This window comes from Podarcis tiliguerta, assembly GCF_965153285.1.
Source record: "Podarcis tiliguerta genome assembly, chromosome: 10".
In the NCBI taxonomy this organism is placed as follows: domain Eukaryota; kingdom Metazoa; phylum Chordata; class Lepidosauria; order Squamata; family Lacertidae; genus Podarcis; species Podarcis tiliguerta.
Genome location: NC_139543.1, coordinates 30,708,556 through 30,726,888, shown reverse-complemented (window position 1 = coordinate 30,726,888; position 18,333 = coordinate 30,708,556). Strand labels below are relative to the sequence as shown.

The 18,333-nt window shown below is 40.4% G+C and overlaps 1 protein-coding gene across 1 annotated transcript; it reads right to left on the bottom strand.

The window, feature by feature from the left end:
• Positions 1 to 6,709: 6,709 nt before the first annotated feature.
• On the bottom strand, positions 6,710 to 14,531 carry YEATS4 (YEATS domain containing 4). Its single transcript, XM_083400090.1, has 7 exons — positions 14,267 to 14,531; positions 10,410 to 10,529; positions 9,856 to 9,922; positions 9,667 to 9,761; positions 8,649 to 8,741; positions 8,485 to 8,572; positions 6,710 to 7,492 (listed from the first exon to the last, which is right to left on the bottom strand). Exons 1-7 carry the CDS (start codon positions 14,315 to 14,317, stop codon positions 7,323 to 7,325), a joined length of 684 nt encoding a protein of 227 aa, XP_083256216.1. The 5' UTR covers positions 14,318 to 14,531; the 3' UTR covers positions 6,710 to 7,322.
• Positions 14,532 to 18,333: the final 3,802 nt, after the last annotated feature.

The window sequence follows — 18,333 nt, the reverse complement described above, 5'->3', positions numbered from 1 at the left end:
AGCCATGTTCTGGTCCGTACTTTTAAGTATGCTTTGCATTGCAGCCTTAAATTGCTCACATATCATTGTCTGTATGGTTGGGGCCTGCATCTGCTTCTCTTTCTCCCAAGGCATCTCAATCTTGACCTGTCATGCCCCTATTATTCCACTCCTTGCACTCTTAAAAGAAAGAACAGCTATTGTGTGGTGCTTTTGTGATGGAGATTAGACTGCATAGACTACATATTTTCACCTGTGACCTATATTGTTTTAGAAAGTAGCCAGCCCTGTAGTCTAAAGAGCAGTCAAGCAGCATAACTTGTTTTTACACTGTGGAATATATCTGCTAAATAAATTGTTCCTTATTCTTTCCCATGTTCTCCTTTAGTTTGCAGGAGTGCCTCATTCCTCACCAGATGATTTCCCACAATCCCTTGTGGCGTATATCTGAGAGATGCACTCCTGCGCATGAAAAACAGGGCTGCATTTAAAGTAGTATAAGCACCCTCCGCATCTTTTCTGGACCCCACACATTACACTTTTCTCTGACGGCAAAAATACACTCAAATAACTGGCTGTGAAAGCAGGCAACCTTCCATATCTGGCATGAAATTTACCATTTTTCTCCTATTACAAGCATTGTGGCTGGCAAAACCCAGCCAGATAGGCGGGGTATGAATAAAATTATTATTATTATTATTATTATTATTATTATTATTATGTTCTTTAGAATACTTTCAGGCAGGTGGGAAGAGAGCCATTCCTTTTATGCCATATGATAAAAAGGTACCACATTCAGAGCTCTGATAAATGCTAAAGAATCTCAATTCAGGCAGCAAGGAAAGTCAACTCAGCAATTAAATACTCATAGATGATTATTACTCTGCTGCTGTCCCGTCCCTGTCCCCGGCAAAGTACTACACTATCACTTACTGAGCATAATGGTTAATTGGTTCCTTGGGAAAGAATTTCCACATATTTTTAAACAATGTTCCTCTCATCTGAAAGTTGCTAACTAGCCAGCAATGTGATCTTAAGTATGGTTACAGTGGTACCTTGGGTTACAATATGCTTCAGGTTACATACGTTTCAGGTTACAGACTCCGCTAACCCAGAAATATTACCTCAGGTTAAGAACTTTGCTTCAGGATGAGAACAGAAATCGTGCTCTGGCGGCACGGTGGCAGCAGGAGGCCCCATTAGCTAAAGTGGTGCTTCAGGTTAAGAACAGTTTCAGGTTAAGAACAGACCTCCAGAACGAATTAAGTACTTAACCCGAGGTACCACTGTACTTCTAAATTCCACGGGATTAAATGTAGTTACTCCATGGTAAATTTGTTTATGATTGCCATCTAGGAATCCTGTGGAACTAAACCAACAGAGACTATTCTATATAATAGATATATGATGAAGCAGCAATATTTCCTATCATGAGAGAGAATGCTGTACTTTTATCCCTGCATGTACCATTCAGATGACACGGTGTATACAATGGTGCATGATGTCTCTTTGGCCAAAATATATTTCTCCGCAACTATTTTTACACTTACAGAGGATGATAAGAGCTTATATTACAATGTATTACCGAACAGAAAATACAACTGGGAGATATCAATGAATCTATAATAACCTCCTTACAGAGTTAAGATCTACAAACGTTTTCTCTGTGAAATCTGGTAGTGAAGTTCTGTCAGCAGATCAAAGCTCTCACCTCCTTGTGTGCAGCCCCCAGATTTTCCTTCACAGTGCTTTATCATATTCTTTTAGGTTTGCTTTTAAGGTCCTTATTAAACTGCTGCTGGGAAGCATCCATTTTCTGCTGAACTTACTATTGAGATACTTGGTTTTCAAAATCACATGATTGGCTTCATCTTGGCTCGCTCACCAGCTCACAGTTTCCCTCCAAGGAAACAAAAATCCTACACTTTTCTCCAGTGTTGAGCATTCCCTAATTCCCTGTGAAAAGTCTGGTAGCAGTGCTACGTTTTGTTTCCTTTACAGAATAGTGCACTTGACTAGAGACTTATAAACTGATTCTTGTTTTATTTAGCTATAAACATACAAATATTGGAAGCAACCGGAGTCCTAAAACCAAGCAGCAAAACTGTAGGTCCTGAATTGCTGGAAAATAACAATAAAGATTTTTTAAAAGAACACTTAGTTGGTCTCTAAGGTGCTACTGGAAGGAATTTTTTAAAATTTTATTTTGTTTCAACCACCACCCTGATGATTCTGCATAAAATTCCTGGACACCAGACCCGCAGTTCCCCCTCCACCCAAGGCTATTCCAAATCCAGGCATAAATTCACATCTCAGAACTCTCAACTATCTCTGCCTCTGTGTTAAAATTGAAATTAAGATCCTATTAAAATAATTTATTCACGTATTAACATTTTTTCTTCTTTTTGTTTTGGTAATGCTAAATTAGCTAATTTCCTGGCAAACCTCCATGTGATTTAAATGAAGAATTTTATATATATATATATTTAAGTTTGACCCTTGCTTCTCCATCTTTAAAGAATGAATGGAGACATTTGCATCTCTTATTTTCCATTGTAGGAAAATGAAATGAACAGTGCATTGAATCCTCTCTTTTTTATATATATATAAATTTTATTGTTGCAACACAAACACACACAACACTAAAAGAATAAATTTAAAAAGAAATGCAAATACGAATACAGATACAAATACTAAACAAATAATAAACATATAACCATATTTCACTTCTTGTTTTCTTCTAACTGACTTCCTTCGCCCTCAGCGCAGGTCTACTTTAATATTTAATAAACTGTTTCCTTCTCATTTCATTTTTTCCTACTTTTCTTTCTATTATAGACTTTTATACCTTAATTTGTTTTGCGAAAGTTAATCAAAACAAGTCCAGGTATTAATTTGCTTTTAAAGATAATGGGGAATATTTTTGTGTTTTCCCTAGCGATTTGATTCTATCTCCAGGGTCAGTTTCAGAGAATAGCATTCATTGCTTTTTGGTCCCCTGGCAGTTGTGCCACAGGGTACCATCTTGTCCCCAGTGCTGTTTAACATCTATATAAAGCCGTTGGGAGCATTCATTAGGAGATTTGGGGTGAGGTGCCATTAGTACGCTGATGAAACTGTTATAATAATTTTAAGGTCTTATATATATAATAAATGTTCATAAATGTACCAAGCAAAAACATACATAAATATATAAACCACATGTCTGAAGCAGCACAGGAAGACAGTCCTGAAACCATTTTAACTCCCAAACTGACCAAATGTTTCTCTGCAGGGAAGGAAGAAATGAAAAAACCTTCCCATTGTCTCAGGAATTAAGTAATTACCATCTCAAAGGAATGGCCAGACTACCAGAAAAGGCAATCAGTTAAGGCATTATCAGATAACCTGGCAGACAGGAAAAACAACATTCAAATTTCTGTTGTAGACCACCTTTTCTGTGATGTAGGTATGATGTTTGTGGAGGGTGGTCTTGGGCTACACCTTCTGTGATGTATGTATGATGTTTCTGGGGGGTGGTCTAGAGTTTGAGGGTGGGCAATTTGAAAATTCTACATAAGGGCTGGCACACCTTTTTCCTGGGTCCTCCTCCTCTCTGCTGCATGTGGGGGAACACCCTGTTGCAACAGTCAATAAAGATCAGGCTTACTAGCTGCTTTGCTTCTCAATATTCTCTGGTTGGTCTCTGTTATTTTCTCCTACTGATAGAGAACCTACAAAAGGACTCTATATGGGCTCCTGCGTACCCCATAAGAGAAAAGGAGCATTATTATTATTTTTTACTTACATCAAAACCCAGTTCTGTTTCTCCATAACATCCAAATGAGAAAGATGCCTTGTAAGCCCTGGACTGGTGCCTAGACTCAGTGGTGAGTTGGATGAAGGCCAACAAACTGAGTTTGAATCCTGGCAAGAGAGACTGTGGGTAGGTGGTTCCTGTGTCCAGATAATTGGTCAATTATCTGCTTTGGTTGGGTTTGGCCAAAAGTGGATGTCACTATCCCACAATCTCAGGCATGAAGGCAGGACACAAGCACTCAAGGCACACAGCATCTCCTCTGCTGACTTATGCTGATCAGCTGAGAGGTGATTATTGTTCCCTTTCCACTCATTCAATGCTCAGTCTGATGATTGGGGAGAAGGCAACCCCCCATTAGGGCAATGGGTTTCACCCACCCCAACACAATGCCTATTTAAATATACTTTTTGGCACTCTTGCCAAATTTGGAGGCAAATTTGCCCCAGAACTGATAGTTAGCCCTGTGTTATAAACCTCAGGATTAAATCGTATTGTGCATTCAATAATATTTAAACTCTGCCAACTTTTTTTTAACAACCGAACTCTGAAATGCCCAATTTTGTTGCTTGAGCTCTTTATTTTCTTTTATCAGCGTTAAATAGAGGCCAAAATTCAGTATATCATCATTTAAAGAAATTTTTAAGGTACTAAAGCATCTGAATTGTAGAAGCCATTTTATTATGGGCCTTGAGAGAACTTTTGCCCCTTTACCAAAGGTTCCCATTAAAAACAGAACAGCACAGCTGCCACCTACTGCACAATGTTGGAACAGTTGATCAAAACCAATGAAGGCGTTTGATGCATAAACACAAGTTATTAGAGTAGAACAATGCGGTTAAAAACTGATTCAGTAGTGGTGGGTGGGGCATAGCTTCAGCTTTGAGCCTAGCTGATGGCAAATATCACAAATCTGCACTTTGTATGAATGAATTTCTTTTCATTTCTCAACTCTTCTAATTCGGCATCATCCAGATTGGCTCAAAACTCCTACTTCACTAAATAAATAGGTTCTCATACAACTGATTTTCTTAAGTACTGTTCTCCCACTTGAAAGTTTGCCTTTTGGCAACAAAGCCATTTATCTTTTCCAATTAGAAAATAGTAGGTATGAAAAACACCCCCCCCCCAAAAAAAAACCTACATTCCCTAAGAAAACCCAGTAAATACAGTGACACCAAACTAAATAGTATTAAAGAGAGATTAAAGAGGACTTCCCTGGCTTTTTTTCTGGCCCGCGTAGGACCATTCTGGATAGTTGGCCTTGGTGAAGATTTTTTTGTTTTCATCTCCAAAAAGTTTTTGATTTGAGTTTCTACTGAAATGAGGCTGCATTTTAATGTTGTACTTAATCTTGTTTTTCAGTTGTATTTTAATCAATTGTTTTTACCTGGTGTTAGCTGCCCTGAGCCTGGTCTTGGCTGGGGAGGGCGGGGTATAAATAAAATTTATTATAATTATTATTATTATTATTATTATTATTAGATGGTATGAACAAATATTCAGTTCTAGAAACCCCAGATACATACCAATATATTTAAGGATGCTTTGTACTTTACAACCCCCCACCTTTTATGTTAAGGAATCCAAGGCGGTATACATGTGGTTCCCGGTAATCTTCCATCCAGGTACTAACCAGACTCAGAACCTGCATAGCTTCAGCATGGGGATGGCCAGCCTCAATTATAGCACAGCGCATTTTTTTAAAAAAGTTTTCGCTTTGGTAAAATGGACTAATGAACCGGGGGCAATGGCTGACTCCATAGCATTTGGCTTAAGTTAGCTGGAGCTTTCGTCGTCATAAACTTTTCCTGGCCCACCTACTCTCTCAGGGAATGCATTCTTTATTATTATGAATCTCTCAGGTGGCCACACAGTTTGTGGGCGTAGGTTTTACAGGAAAGAGCTTCAAGCACTCTTGCCAACTTTCATTCTTAGTAGACGAGAGCATCAGGGAAGTTAACATGCTATGGACACTACAACCCAACTCAATTCTCTAATTCCTCATTTTAGATACTTTATGTTATGCTGTGGTCTGAATTGGGAAAGCACGCAAAGCAGAAAGGGAAGTTTGACTTAAAATATTGCATACTCAAGCACAAACTCTTGTTTTGATGGATCGATTCAAGGTCCACCTAGTCCAGCAATATTTGCAAGAATCTCAGCTGTCAGCAAACACTATAGCCATGTCTAGGAAGACACTTGAACACTTTAAAATGTGGGGATGGAACAAGTCTTACCTGCAGTGCCCATTAGCCCTGAGAATCCCGTTTGAGCACAGGTCTGCAGGCTTTTTTTTGTGCCTCTTTCAACACGGAGGGGTCTACTTGCATTCATACAAATGTGAATTAAAAAAAACCCCACATTGAAACATTTCATGTTCAGGCAACCCTCAGAACACAGCTCAAGTGCTTTATTCAAAATATGCCTTTTGTCCACCTATGCCTGGAGACACCAAACTTTTTGGGCCTGTGGACACATTTGAAAATGAGAGAATTCCTTTTGGGCACCCCAGATATACCACAACCTATTATACTGGATAAAATATGCTTTCAATCCTCATTTCAGCAGGGGGAAGGGACCTTGTTGGTGCCAGGGATGGCCTCTGCAGGCAGATGTGTGTCCACTGTTGTTACACTGATAAACCTTAACCTATGCACTGATCTATCTCTAGTGCCTACCCATGCATAGGGATGTTTTTGGGTTTTTATTTACACTGCACAGAAAATTAGGAATTTGCTAATTTTCATCAAAGTAAGTGGAAGGTATTTAGTAATGTATATGAGAACTGCACCAAAAAGATTAAATGGAATTATGTTCAAATTGCATATTGTCAGGTGGCATGATAAATCTTACAGATAATTTATGATAAAATAACTATCTGTCCATATCCTATTATATTTTCAAGTACTAAACAAAAAGTATACAAGATGCTTCCCATACAGTACTTTTATTCAGGAAACTCAAAGCAACAAACACTGTGATTGCCTCCAATACCCCATCAATAATAATCTGGTTTATAGTTTGGTCAATGTAAAACCCACCAGTAATTATTCTTTGTCCAACAGTAGTTTTATCAGAGAATTCTGACTAGTCTGGAAGCAGAGGCAGACTTTATATATCAACAAAGCTACGATTTTCCTCTTATATTCAGGTCAATGGAGTGTATCAAGCAATCAAATGTTACTCTCATTAAACAGCAATATTGTGAAAGGTTTTCATATAAAGCTCAGTAAACTACAATATGAACACACTTGAATGGGTTATAGTGTACCATAAAGGTAACTTGATAAATAAAACTTAAATTTTACACCACCCTATTTAAAGAAAGATGGAAAGACAATTGTAATTTAAACTATGAAAATAACATTTTATTATTAAACATTCAAGTAGTCAAATATAACACACCAAATTTTCCCCTTCCTCTCCTCCCACCCCCCAAAAATCCCTGGAACTTATTTTGCCCTTACAAAATCTTAGAAGATACATTATTGGTTGCATGATAACAACAGGTTTCACTTTTAGTCCTTTAATATGTAGGTATTTGTTATATGTCTTTAGACTGATCATCATCCTCAAGTTTTCTGATTTCATTTTTCAAGCAGTTAATCGTTTCACGGCTTGCTTTTAATCTTTCTTTAAGTTCAGCAATCTCAAAACTGGTTTTCTTCTTGGCAGCTTCCAGCTTCTCCCTGGTTTTTACTTCTACATTGGCAACTGAGAGCAAGAAAGACATATGCAGCATTTTGCTAAGTTAGGACAATTCCAAAGCACAGCTGAATAATTAGAAAACATAATGGACTCTGCTTGATCCATTGTATATTGTTTAGAATATAATAGATTAAAACAGGGTAGATGGGCATTCAAGTGTGAACTTCTTTGCATGTGTTTGACCAGCTTGATTTCCAAGACAAAATTTGCTCCAGAGCGTAGGACCTGAATCAATGAGACTTCCTGACAGTATTATAAATATATTAGAAATATTTCTAATTGCGTTGCATTTATATATAGCAAAGGGAAGTCTATAGCAATTAGGTATATTTTAATCTGGTCAACTATGTAATAGACATGTTACAAAACAAATATGGATTTTGAATTTGATGTTTGTAATTCTTTTTCGGTTTTTGAATAAAGTTTTAAAGAAATAGAGAGAGAGAGACTTCCTGACAGTATGAACTGTTTGCCAATAGAGCGGACTACCTTTGAAAATAGGGCACTCTCCTTCGTTAGAGGTTTTTAAACAATGGCTGGGTGGCCTATCAGGGATGCTGAAGAGTGGCATTCTTATGTAGCAAGGGGTTGGACTAGATTTCTTTTGAGGTCCTTTCCACACTCTGAATTCCTACAAAACTATTCAGGTCAGCTGTTGTATATAATTCATATTTAAAGAATCTAGAATTTGTATACTGTTAACAGGACTCTTTTTGTGGGTAGAAAAAACCATGTGCTTTTTAAGTGCTGTAATTCTGCTTTGAGGGCAGAATTCCTAGTATACAGAGCTAAGCCATTCACATTTACTGCTCTATATCTGGACTGATAGCAACAGTAAGAATCAGATTTCTTTTTCTAAGGGAACTGGTCACTATATACTATCCATCATAATACACATTTCTTTCAAAATATACTTCATGTAAAAGATATAGCAGACAGTTCACAAAAACACAATTTCAAGTAAAGTTCATAGAAAATTCACACCTATTAGCACTTACACTCTGTTTCATGCTTATAAGCACCAAGAGTTAACTGACGAGATGTAGTCAGCAGCTGTTGCATCATAGCTGTAGGATCCTGAAATATCTAATGAAAAAATATTAATAAATTTAATACATCAGCTACAATGGATAATTTCCCCACAATACATTTATTTTCTTACCATCTCATCATAAAATTCAGAAACTACAGTTTTCTTCCCCAGGATTGCATTAGTGTCAGACTGAAACAGCTTCAGCAAGTGGTACAGAGTTACCTGTGCAAGACAAAAATAATAAGAATAACCTGTACAACTGTTATTGAGTGTTTTAACTGTCTACATTCCAGGGTCATAGTGGCCAGCACAAAAGGAGCATTCATTCAGGGTAAGAATTTACCATACTGCTTCTACCCAGACACTGAGGTCCAGCACTGAGGGCCTTCTGACGGTTCCCTCACTGCGAGAAGCCAAGTTACAGGGAACCAGGCAGAGGGCCTTCTCGGTAGTGGCGCCCTCCCTGTGGAATGCCCTCCCACTAGATATCAAAGAGAACAACAACTACCAGACTTTTAGAAGACATTTGAAGGCAGCCCTGTTTAGGGAAGCTTTTAATGTTTGATGTATCATAGTATTTTAATATTCTTTTGGAAGCCGCCCAGGGTGGCTGGGGAAGCCCAGCCAGATGGGCAGGGTATAAATAATAAATTATTATTATTATTATTATTATTATTATTATTATTATTATTATTATTATCATCATCTAAATAATTCAACTCAATTTTTAAAAACCCAACAGTACTTTGAAAGTATTTTCCCCACATTTAATGCTCTTACTCTGGCCTGGTATAAGCCATTGGATAGATAAAACAACAGTATTTAGAAAACTAGGGTTCTTTACAAACCAATTAAGTGTATAATTAAGTATACAGATACTGCTTAGCACACAAATTAGGGGTGCCACTAATTTTTACACACTGGGCTCTTTTCCCTTTAACAGTCGCTTAAAATACAGAATTTCCATAGGTCTCATTTCTCTCATCATAGGTCAAACTGCATACACTATAAACAACTTTAAAAAAACAAAAGAATCTTTCCCAATGTACTGCTAATCCCTAGTCAAACTGAAACAGAATTTGGCTTCTTCAGAATAACCAGGTATTAAAAATAGATCTTTGCTATTCATGCTAATATGAATACTCACAGGTCTTTCATTAGGATCAATAAAAAATATCTTGATGATGATTTCAAATTCACCCCAGCCTGTTTCCGTGATTTCGTAAGGTGGCTTAGTTACAACTAAGAGAGAGAGAGAGAAAAAAAAGTAACATAAGCCATTTCTTCTTTGAAAACTATTTCATATGTTGTATCAACTAAATTTTTTAAGTCATACCTCTTAATGGATTACCATAGCTTTCATGTAACTTAAACTGGATTTTCTTTACATATGCAGACATATCCTGGAACAAATAGCCAACCGTTACTTACACATTCAATAATATACTTTACAGTGTTTCATTGTGCTCTTCTATCCCGCTTACCACAGAAATACTTATGAGTATTAGCAGTATATAAGCTGCTGATTCTTGTAACATTTGTGTGACCTCTAATCTGATTTCCCCCAAGATGCTTTCTGAAACACACCATGAGTCTATTTACTGAAAAGTTAAGCACATTCCACACACAATTCAGACAGCAGTCAAATACCCTATTTCTTTAGACTGAAAGCTTTCCAAAGGTATTCCTTATATTTGTTCCTATGTATTCACATTTTTTAAAATTTTACTGTAGAGTTCCTTATATTGAAAGCTGCATACATAGTTACCCTAGTTTGATATCTAAAACATGAGCAGTGTTCAAGAGATAAGGATTGGACAGAAAACAATTAGAATTCACACAGGTGTACGCATATGTTATATACAGTTATCCAAGAATGATTCTGTTTACCTCATTTCTGTAAGGCTTAACATAAACTGTCCACTGATGTGTATGTCCATCTTCTTCTCGTTTCTTCCCAAAATAGCGTGCAACATTTCCATAAACAATAGGTTTCACAATAGTAACACCCTTCAAGTGAGAAAAAGAGGCATGACAATGTTTTTCAGAAATCTGCTTAACATGAAAACTTACTTTCTAGATAAACTAATCTTTCCTGCATTATCTACCAAAATATATACTCAGAGAGTGACAGTAATAATGTCACTGGTTTTTGTTCCAACAAATTCAATGTGCCTAAGTTTAAATCTATTTCTTTCTCTTAAATTTCTAACTAGAGTAACTTTCAAAACTTGCTTCATAGATACAATTTCCAAAATTCACTATAATGTTGAGGAACCAATTGGGTGGTGGGAAAAAATTACTCCCCTCCCCTAAAATATACACTATGTTTTTGCTAAGGAGATCTGGCTTTGGCTCCCTTCAACACCTGGATGGAAGTCTGACTGGGAACATGAACACACACACGGAAACTGCCTTGAGCATCATGATGAAAGAAAAGATAGACGTAAGCCAACAAACAATCGCGTTATGGATGAAGACTCAAAACACAATGTGTGTGGTCCAATCCTACAAACACTTAGCCAATTAACTGATTTACAGCCTTCTGAATGACTATATAACTGCACCCAATTAATGAGACACACAAAAGAAAGATGAAGAAATTCATGTCTAGCTATTTAGGCAGCTATGTTGGGGCAGGATTATTTTTGATTGCTCAGAGATTCCACAGAAGAGGGGCAACTGGACCATGTGAGTACAGGGAAGGAGGTTTCTCCTTCCTGGTAGATGAAGGGAACGCAGTGGATGTAGCGTACCTTGATTTCAGCAAGGCATTTGACAAGGTGCCCCATGATATTCTTGTAAAGAAGCTGGTAAAATGCGGTCTTGACTATGCTACCACTCAGTGGATTTGTAACTGGCTGACTGACCGGACCCAAAGGGTGCTCATCAATGGTTCCTCTTCATCCTGGAGAAGAGTGACTAGTGGGGTGCCACGGGGTTCTGTCTTGGGCCCGGTCTTATTCAACATCTTTATCAACGACTTGGATGATGGACTCAAGGGCATCCTGATCAAATTTGCAGATGACACCAAACTGGGAGGGGTGGCTAACACCCCAGAGGACAGGATCACACTTCAAAACGACCTTGACAGATTAGAGAACTGGGCCAAAACAAACAATATGAATTTTAACAGGGAGAAATGTAAAGTATTGCACTTGGGCAAAAAAAATGAGAGGCACAAATACAAGATGGGTGACACCTGGCTTGAGAGCAGTACATGTGAAAAGGATCTAGGAGTCTTGGTTGACCACAAACCTGACATGAGCCAACAGTGTGACGCGGCAGCTAAAAAAGCCAATGCAATTCTGGGCTGCATCAATAGGAGTATAGCATCTAGATCAAGGGAAGTTATAGTGCCACTGTATTCTGCTCTGGTCAGACCTCACCTGGAGTACTGTGTCCAGTTCTGGGCACCACAGTTCAAGAAGGACACTGACAAACTGGAACGTGTCCAGAGGAGGGCAACCAAAATGGTCAAAGGCCTGGAAACGATGCCTTATGAGGAACGGCTAAGGGAGCTGGGCATGTTTAGCCTGGAGAAGAGGAGGTTAAGGGGTGATATGATAGCCATGTTCAAATATATGAAGGGATGTCACATAGAGGAGGGAGAAAGGTTGTTTTCTGCTGCTCCAGAGAAGCGGACACGGAGCAATGGATCCAAACTACAAGAAAGAAGATTCCACCTAAACATTAGGAAGAACTTCCTGACAGTAAGAGCTGTTCGACAGTGGAATTTGCTGCCAAGGAGTGTGGTGGAGTCTCCTTCTTTGGAGGTCTTTAAGCAGAGGCTTGACAACCATATGTCAGGAGTGCTCTGATGGTGTTTCCTGCTTGGCAGGGGGTTGGACTCGATGGCCCTTGTGGTCTCTTCCAACTCTATGATTCTATGATTCTAACATATTTACAGCAATTCCTGCATTGCAGGGGGTTCGACTAGATGACCCTTGGGGTCCCTTCCAAATCTACAATTCTATGACTCAGTGGAGACTGAATTTGTGAGGCAGCTGAAGAAACTAGCCAGGAAGCCCTGGCCTGTGAGGGACCAACAACTGTTTGCTTCCGTAATCCATTCTAGGCCAGGAGCTGCAGTGGTACCTATTGGAACATTAAGAGAACTAAGCATTAAGAGAAATAAGAACTTAAGATACACACTTTTGTAACCATCACATCAGTGTCTACTTTAGTATATTTTAAGAATATGCTGTAAGCTGCCTCAAGAACGTTGGATAGTAGGCAGAGTACCAATATTCAAAAATTTAAAAAGCCCCTTACAAACAATGCAGTATGTGCATGAGGTGCCTAAAAATGTTGTTCAAATAAATTTGTTTTTAACTCATGTGCATATTTACACCAGTTTGATCAATTGGTCCTCATTGATGAAACCTGCATATCTATAAATATTAAGATTCTAGGTCTCTGGAAGGGAGGGAGGGAAAGAAAGAAAGAAAGAAAGAAAGAAAGAAAGGTTTGAAACGGTTTTGAGGACTCCTTACCTGCAGTGTCTAAAAGCCACTCTCTCTCATATATGTGTGTGTTTCAAATTAGAATTTTACAAAAATATATAATATATAAATAATAAAAAACAAGATTCCAAGGAATCTCCTGGACTTTCATCCTCCCCTTTGTGGGTCCTATGATTAATCCTTTCCTCCCACATCTTTTATGGCAATTCAAGTCCTTTACCTCTTCCAGAATTTAACCTTAAACTACAAATGATATTCCAAGCCTACTAACGATTGTTGGCAATGGTCTTTAAGGTACGTTATAAATTTTCCCCTAAGAAGCCATTATTTAATGGGGGACATACACACAGACCGAGGCAAAGAAATCCAGAATCCATCTCCAAAAGCAGCCACTTCTAATGTTATTTGAACGACGCTAGTGGAGCGTAACAGGCAAGTGGGATGGATGGGAATATGCAACAAGAAGAGGCAAGCCCTGAAGCACAGAAAAGCGGCGCTGCCTTGGACCACTTGTCCTCTGCAGCCTTCTCTTGTCTATCGCTTCTCTCCATAACACCTGGAATCTTTTTAACTGGCGGCACCAAATCAAACCCAACAAAGGTCCGTATAGTTAAAGCTATGGTTTTCCCAGTAGTGATGTATAGAAGTGAGAGCTGGATCATAAAAGGCTGATCGCCAAAGAATTGATGGTTTTGAATTATGGTGCTGGAGGAGACTCTTGAGAGTCCCATGGACTGCAAGAAGATCAAACGTATCCATTCTGAAGGAAATCAGCCCTGAGTGCTCACTGGAAGGACAGGTCCTGAAGCTGAGGCTCCAATACTTTGGCCACCTCAAAGACCCTGGAAAAGACCCTGATGTTGGGAAAGATGGAGGGCACAAGGAGAAGGGGCCGACAGAGGATGAGATTGTTGGACAGTGTTCTCGAAGCTACCAACATGAGTTTGACCAAACTGCGGGAGGCAGTGGAAGACAGGAGTGCATGGCGTGCTCTGGTCCATGGATAAGGAAGTCACATAGGATAAGGAATACACTACAGGTCACGAAGAGTCGGACATGACTAAATGATTAAACAACAACCACCGAATCGAACTCAGGACCTTCTGCACGCAAAGCGAGCGCTCTGCCCACCAACGACTCTCAGCTCCGCACTCCGACGCACCCACAGGGCTTCGGAACCTCCCTGTCACTCAAAAGTAACCGTTAGGGAGGCGCAACGGTTTCGAATCCGAGCGCGCCAGCTGGCCCCGCCTCCGCCTCCTCCCGGCTCCCGGCTCCTACCTTCACTCTGCCCCCGGAGTCAGGCCCGAACTCAGCCATTCTCTTGAACATATTGCACCGGGGGGAGGGGGAGTAAGGCTTCCTCACGCCGCTGTCGAGCAGCGAGGCCGAGCTAGTAGGGCCTGGCCTCCGCCACCCGCCAGTTCGCCTCTGGCGGCGGAGAGAAGAACGCGGGGAGCAACGGCTTGCGGCGCCCTCGAGCCGCTCTCGGAGGCGCCCATTCACCTCCCCTCGGAGGCCGCTCCGCGCTGAACAACAACTTCCGGGTGAGGAGAGGAGCTCGATTGCGGGGGGGGGGGGGGGGAGGGCCGTGTGGTGGTGGCGGCGGCGGCGCCTTCCTGCCTGGGCTTCGTGACCCGGAGGTGAAACGCCGGATAGGCGGGCGGAACTAAATCGCTGCTTTCTGAAACAGCAGCAAAAGTTTATGGGTTTTTCTGGGTGTGTGGCCGTGCTGGAGCAAAAGTGCAAATTAAAAAAATGTATATGAATTGCTAAGCCTCGTGCTTATTGGGACGACATGCTTCAAAGCGCACTTCAGCCTAATAGATGTGCAAAACTTTTATTTTTTGACTCCCACAAAACAATGCGGAGACACTCTTTTTTGGTTGCTTTAAAAAAAAAAACAAAAACCCAGAAACTTGCGACGAGCTTGGGCTGCCCGCGTCGCTGTGTTGGGGAGCCAGAGATGTCCAGTCCGCAGCATGCTTATTCAGCAATAAAGCTCTATATAACGGTGCTTGCGCCGAGTTAATTGCGTATCAGACGCGGGGTGGGTGGGGAGTTCAAATGCTAATAATTCATCAATTTTGAGTGATGTTGGGCCTCGATGACTCTCAGCCTAATTTCCTTCAGAAGCACGTGATAAAATAGGAAGAACGGGATAACCTTTTATATTGTCCTGAAGGATGTACAGTACAGTACTGTAATAGAAACGCAGCTTAGTCACGTCGAGGCATCCTGCAGCTTTTCAGTGGCTGCAGGATGTAGCACTATGCCAAGTGAAGACGATTTTCTAAACTATGAGATTGCATGCTCAACTGATACTTGGCTGAATTGGTAGCTCAACAGTTTGACCTACTACTAAATTAAATTACTGGATTAAAGACTTTCTGATAGATCAGACACAAACAGTGAGGATTGGACGTGTAACATCTAATTCCTTAAAAATCAGCACTGGCACACCACAGGGATGTGTGCTAAGTCCCTACCTGTATACGATTGTGTATCTGACCCGTCCACTGCAATTATTAAGTTTGCAGATGACACCATCGTAATGGGTTTAGTAACAGGTGGAGACGAATCAGTGTATAGAGAGGAGGTCCAAAAATATCTACATGGTGCCTAGGGAACAACTTGCACCTTAATATCAGCAAGACAAAGGAGATGGTGTTGGACTTTCGGAGGAAGAGAGAACTAGCCCCGCTGTACATCGGAGAGGGCTGTGTGGAGAGTATCTTCCTTTAAATTTACTTATTTCTCCCTTTAAATTTACTTATTTAAAGACCTTACTTGGAAAATAAATACAACCCAGGTGGTTAAGAAAGCCCAACAGAGACTCCATCTCCTCAGAGTCTTACGGAAGAACAATATCAATCAACATCTGATGACCTCCTTCTACCGGTCAACAATAGAAAGTGTCCTTTCATTCTGCATCAGTGTGGTATGCTGGTTTGACATCATCTGATAGGAAATGCCTACAGAGGGTGGTGTATACAGCACAAGATATTATGGGCTGTCCTGTGAATCCATTGGATGAAATAGCGGAAGAACATTGCCTCAGGAGAGTGAGGAAAATTCTCAGTAATGATTCACACCCTGGCCAGCACTTTATTGATCTCCTGCCCTCAGGCAGAAGATATAGAAGCATGACTAGTCGCACCAACAAGGTAAAGAACAGCTTCTATCTGTGGGCTGTTAGGCTGCTGAATGAAAAGATAACAACAGGGCAACTGACTTTCGGGTTTGGTGGGGGTGCGTCAGTTGTGCAAGTGACAATAAAGTATTTCAATTTAAAATCTTGGCAGTGGAGATGCTGAGTGGTTGTCTTGCCTCAGTAATGGACTGGACAAGAGCCAACAAAATGAAGCTCAATCCAGAGAAGACTGAAGCACTGCCGGTGGGTGGTCCCCTAGACTGGATGGATGGGATGTTGCCTGCTCTTTATGGGGTTACACTCCTTCTAAAGGAGCAGGTACACAGCTTGAGGGTACTTCTGGATTATTTGCTGCTGCTTGAGGCTCAGCTCCTTTCATCAGCTTCTGCTGGTGGCCCTATCTGGACAGGGATAGCCTAACTACTGTCATATACACTCTAGCAACCTCTAGGTTACAGTGCTACCTTGGAAGTCAAACAGCTTGACTCATGAACGTCGCAAACCCGGACAGGACGGTTCCGGTTTGAAAACCCCTTTTGGAAGCTGAACGTCCAACGGGGCTTCCTCAGTTTCCAATTGGCTGCTGTGAGATACACAGGAGTCAGGAATAAGTACTGCATTCAGGTTTCATAGAGCAGAAACATACTGCTGCTTTGGGATGTAAATCAAGAATTGTTGAATTGTAAGGGATCCCAACTCCCTAATTGTGGTGCTCAATTGTGTATACCCAGCTTCCTCAGAAAGTTCAACTGGTGCTACCCAGAGATGAAGACTCTATGACTAATTCTGCGAGTGCTCAGCTACTAAGAGCATTTGATAGCTGCACATGGTAGCAGTAGGATTTATCTCATACATTTTCTCTAAGTGCACTTTGGTTATCTAAATTTCCCCTATTAGATATATCAATGCTCTTAAAACCTAATGAGACGGCAAAGACGGCCTACCCCCACATTTGCTATGATACACATAGCTCAAGACGTTAACAAAAAAAACCACCTTAAAAAACCACCTGTTTTTGTTTCCTAGCACTATCATTGCTGGTAGTTTGGAGGAAATTTTTCACCAAATTGTTATCTGCTCTTCGTTGCCTATATGCCTACCTAAAAAAACCCTTATTTGTAGTTTAATATAATTCTATCCCTTTCATGTGTACAAATAAAGTCATTTTGTTATGCCATCTAGACCTATGTAATATTCCTCTCATTCTATTGTTTTTAATGTCCTGTTAAATCTATAGGAGTGATGGAACACATTTACTACTCTGTTCACCTAGTGAAAGGTGAACATGTAATGCATGTCTCATTTTTATTTTGATAAATTTTGAATTGAAGGAATGGGTTCCCCAAAACCCAAAAACTGACTGTGCAGGCAGTTTTAAACTGCACCAAAATCCCAATTTTTCCTTAGCTAAAATGCATAAACTTGAGCCATTGAGCAAATCCATAACAAGAACAAAGCTCTCTCCCTTATCAGTCCGTGGCGGCAATGAGTGACCTTGCCAAGTTCCAGAACAGCAGGGATGATGCGTATGTGCTGACCACAAAGACGTGGGTCGTCCACGTCTGGGAATAACGCCAAAGCGTGTTCCCGGAGATGGTGACCTGCGTCCCAGATAAGAGTAGGAAGAGGAAGATCCTTTTATGGTCAGAAGTACAGGAAGGAAGATCCTTTTATGGTTGAGAGTACCAGAGCAGGAACATATGTGATGTCAACCTGCGTACGTAGGCCAACGTGGTTGGGCTCCTAGGGGAGGAGTGAGAGGGTGCCTGGAGGATATATAAACTGCATGAAACCTGTCATTTCTTTGAACTTGCTGTGGACTTGATCACGCAAGTGCCTTCTGCTATCCAGAGAGCAGAATAAACTCTTTCTTTGAACCAACTCGGTGTCATTTGACTTCCTTCCTCCTGTCCCGGAGCAACGCAGTCCCAATCGGTGAACTCCAATAAGGCTACACAATCAACTTGTTCTTAGTGTTTGGTAAGCTGCTTAGGTCTTTGTTGATTTAGTATATATTACCAACAGCTGAGGCTTTCCCATTCCAGCAGTTAAATAGCAGTCAAGTTGGCTGTTTCTATACAGCAGCAGAAACTGACGAAGACTAAAAACTGTCACTAATAGGTACCATAACCTGCTACTGTTTCCATTTTCTCTCTCAAGCTACTTTGTTCAACAGGTGTCATTTTTCATTCCA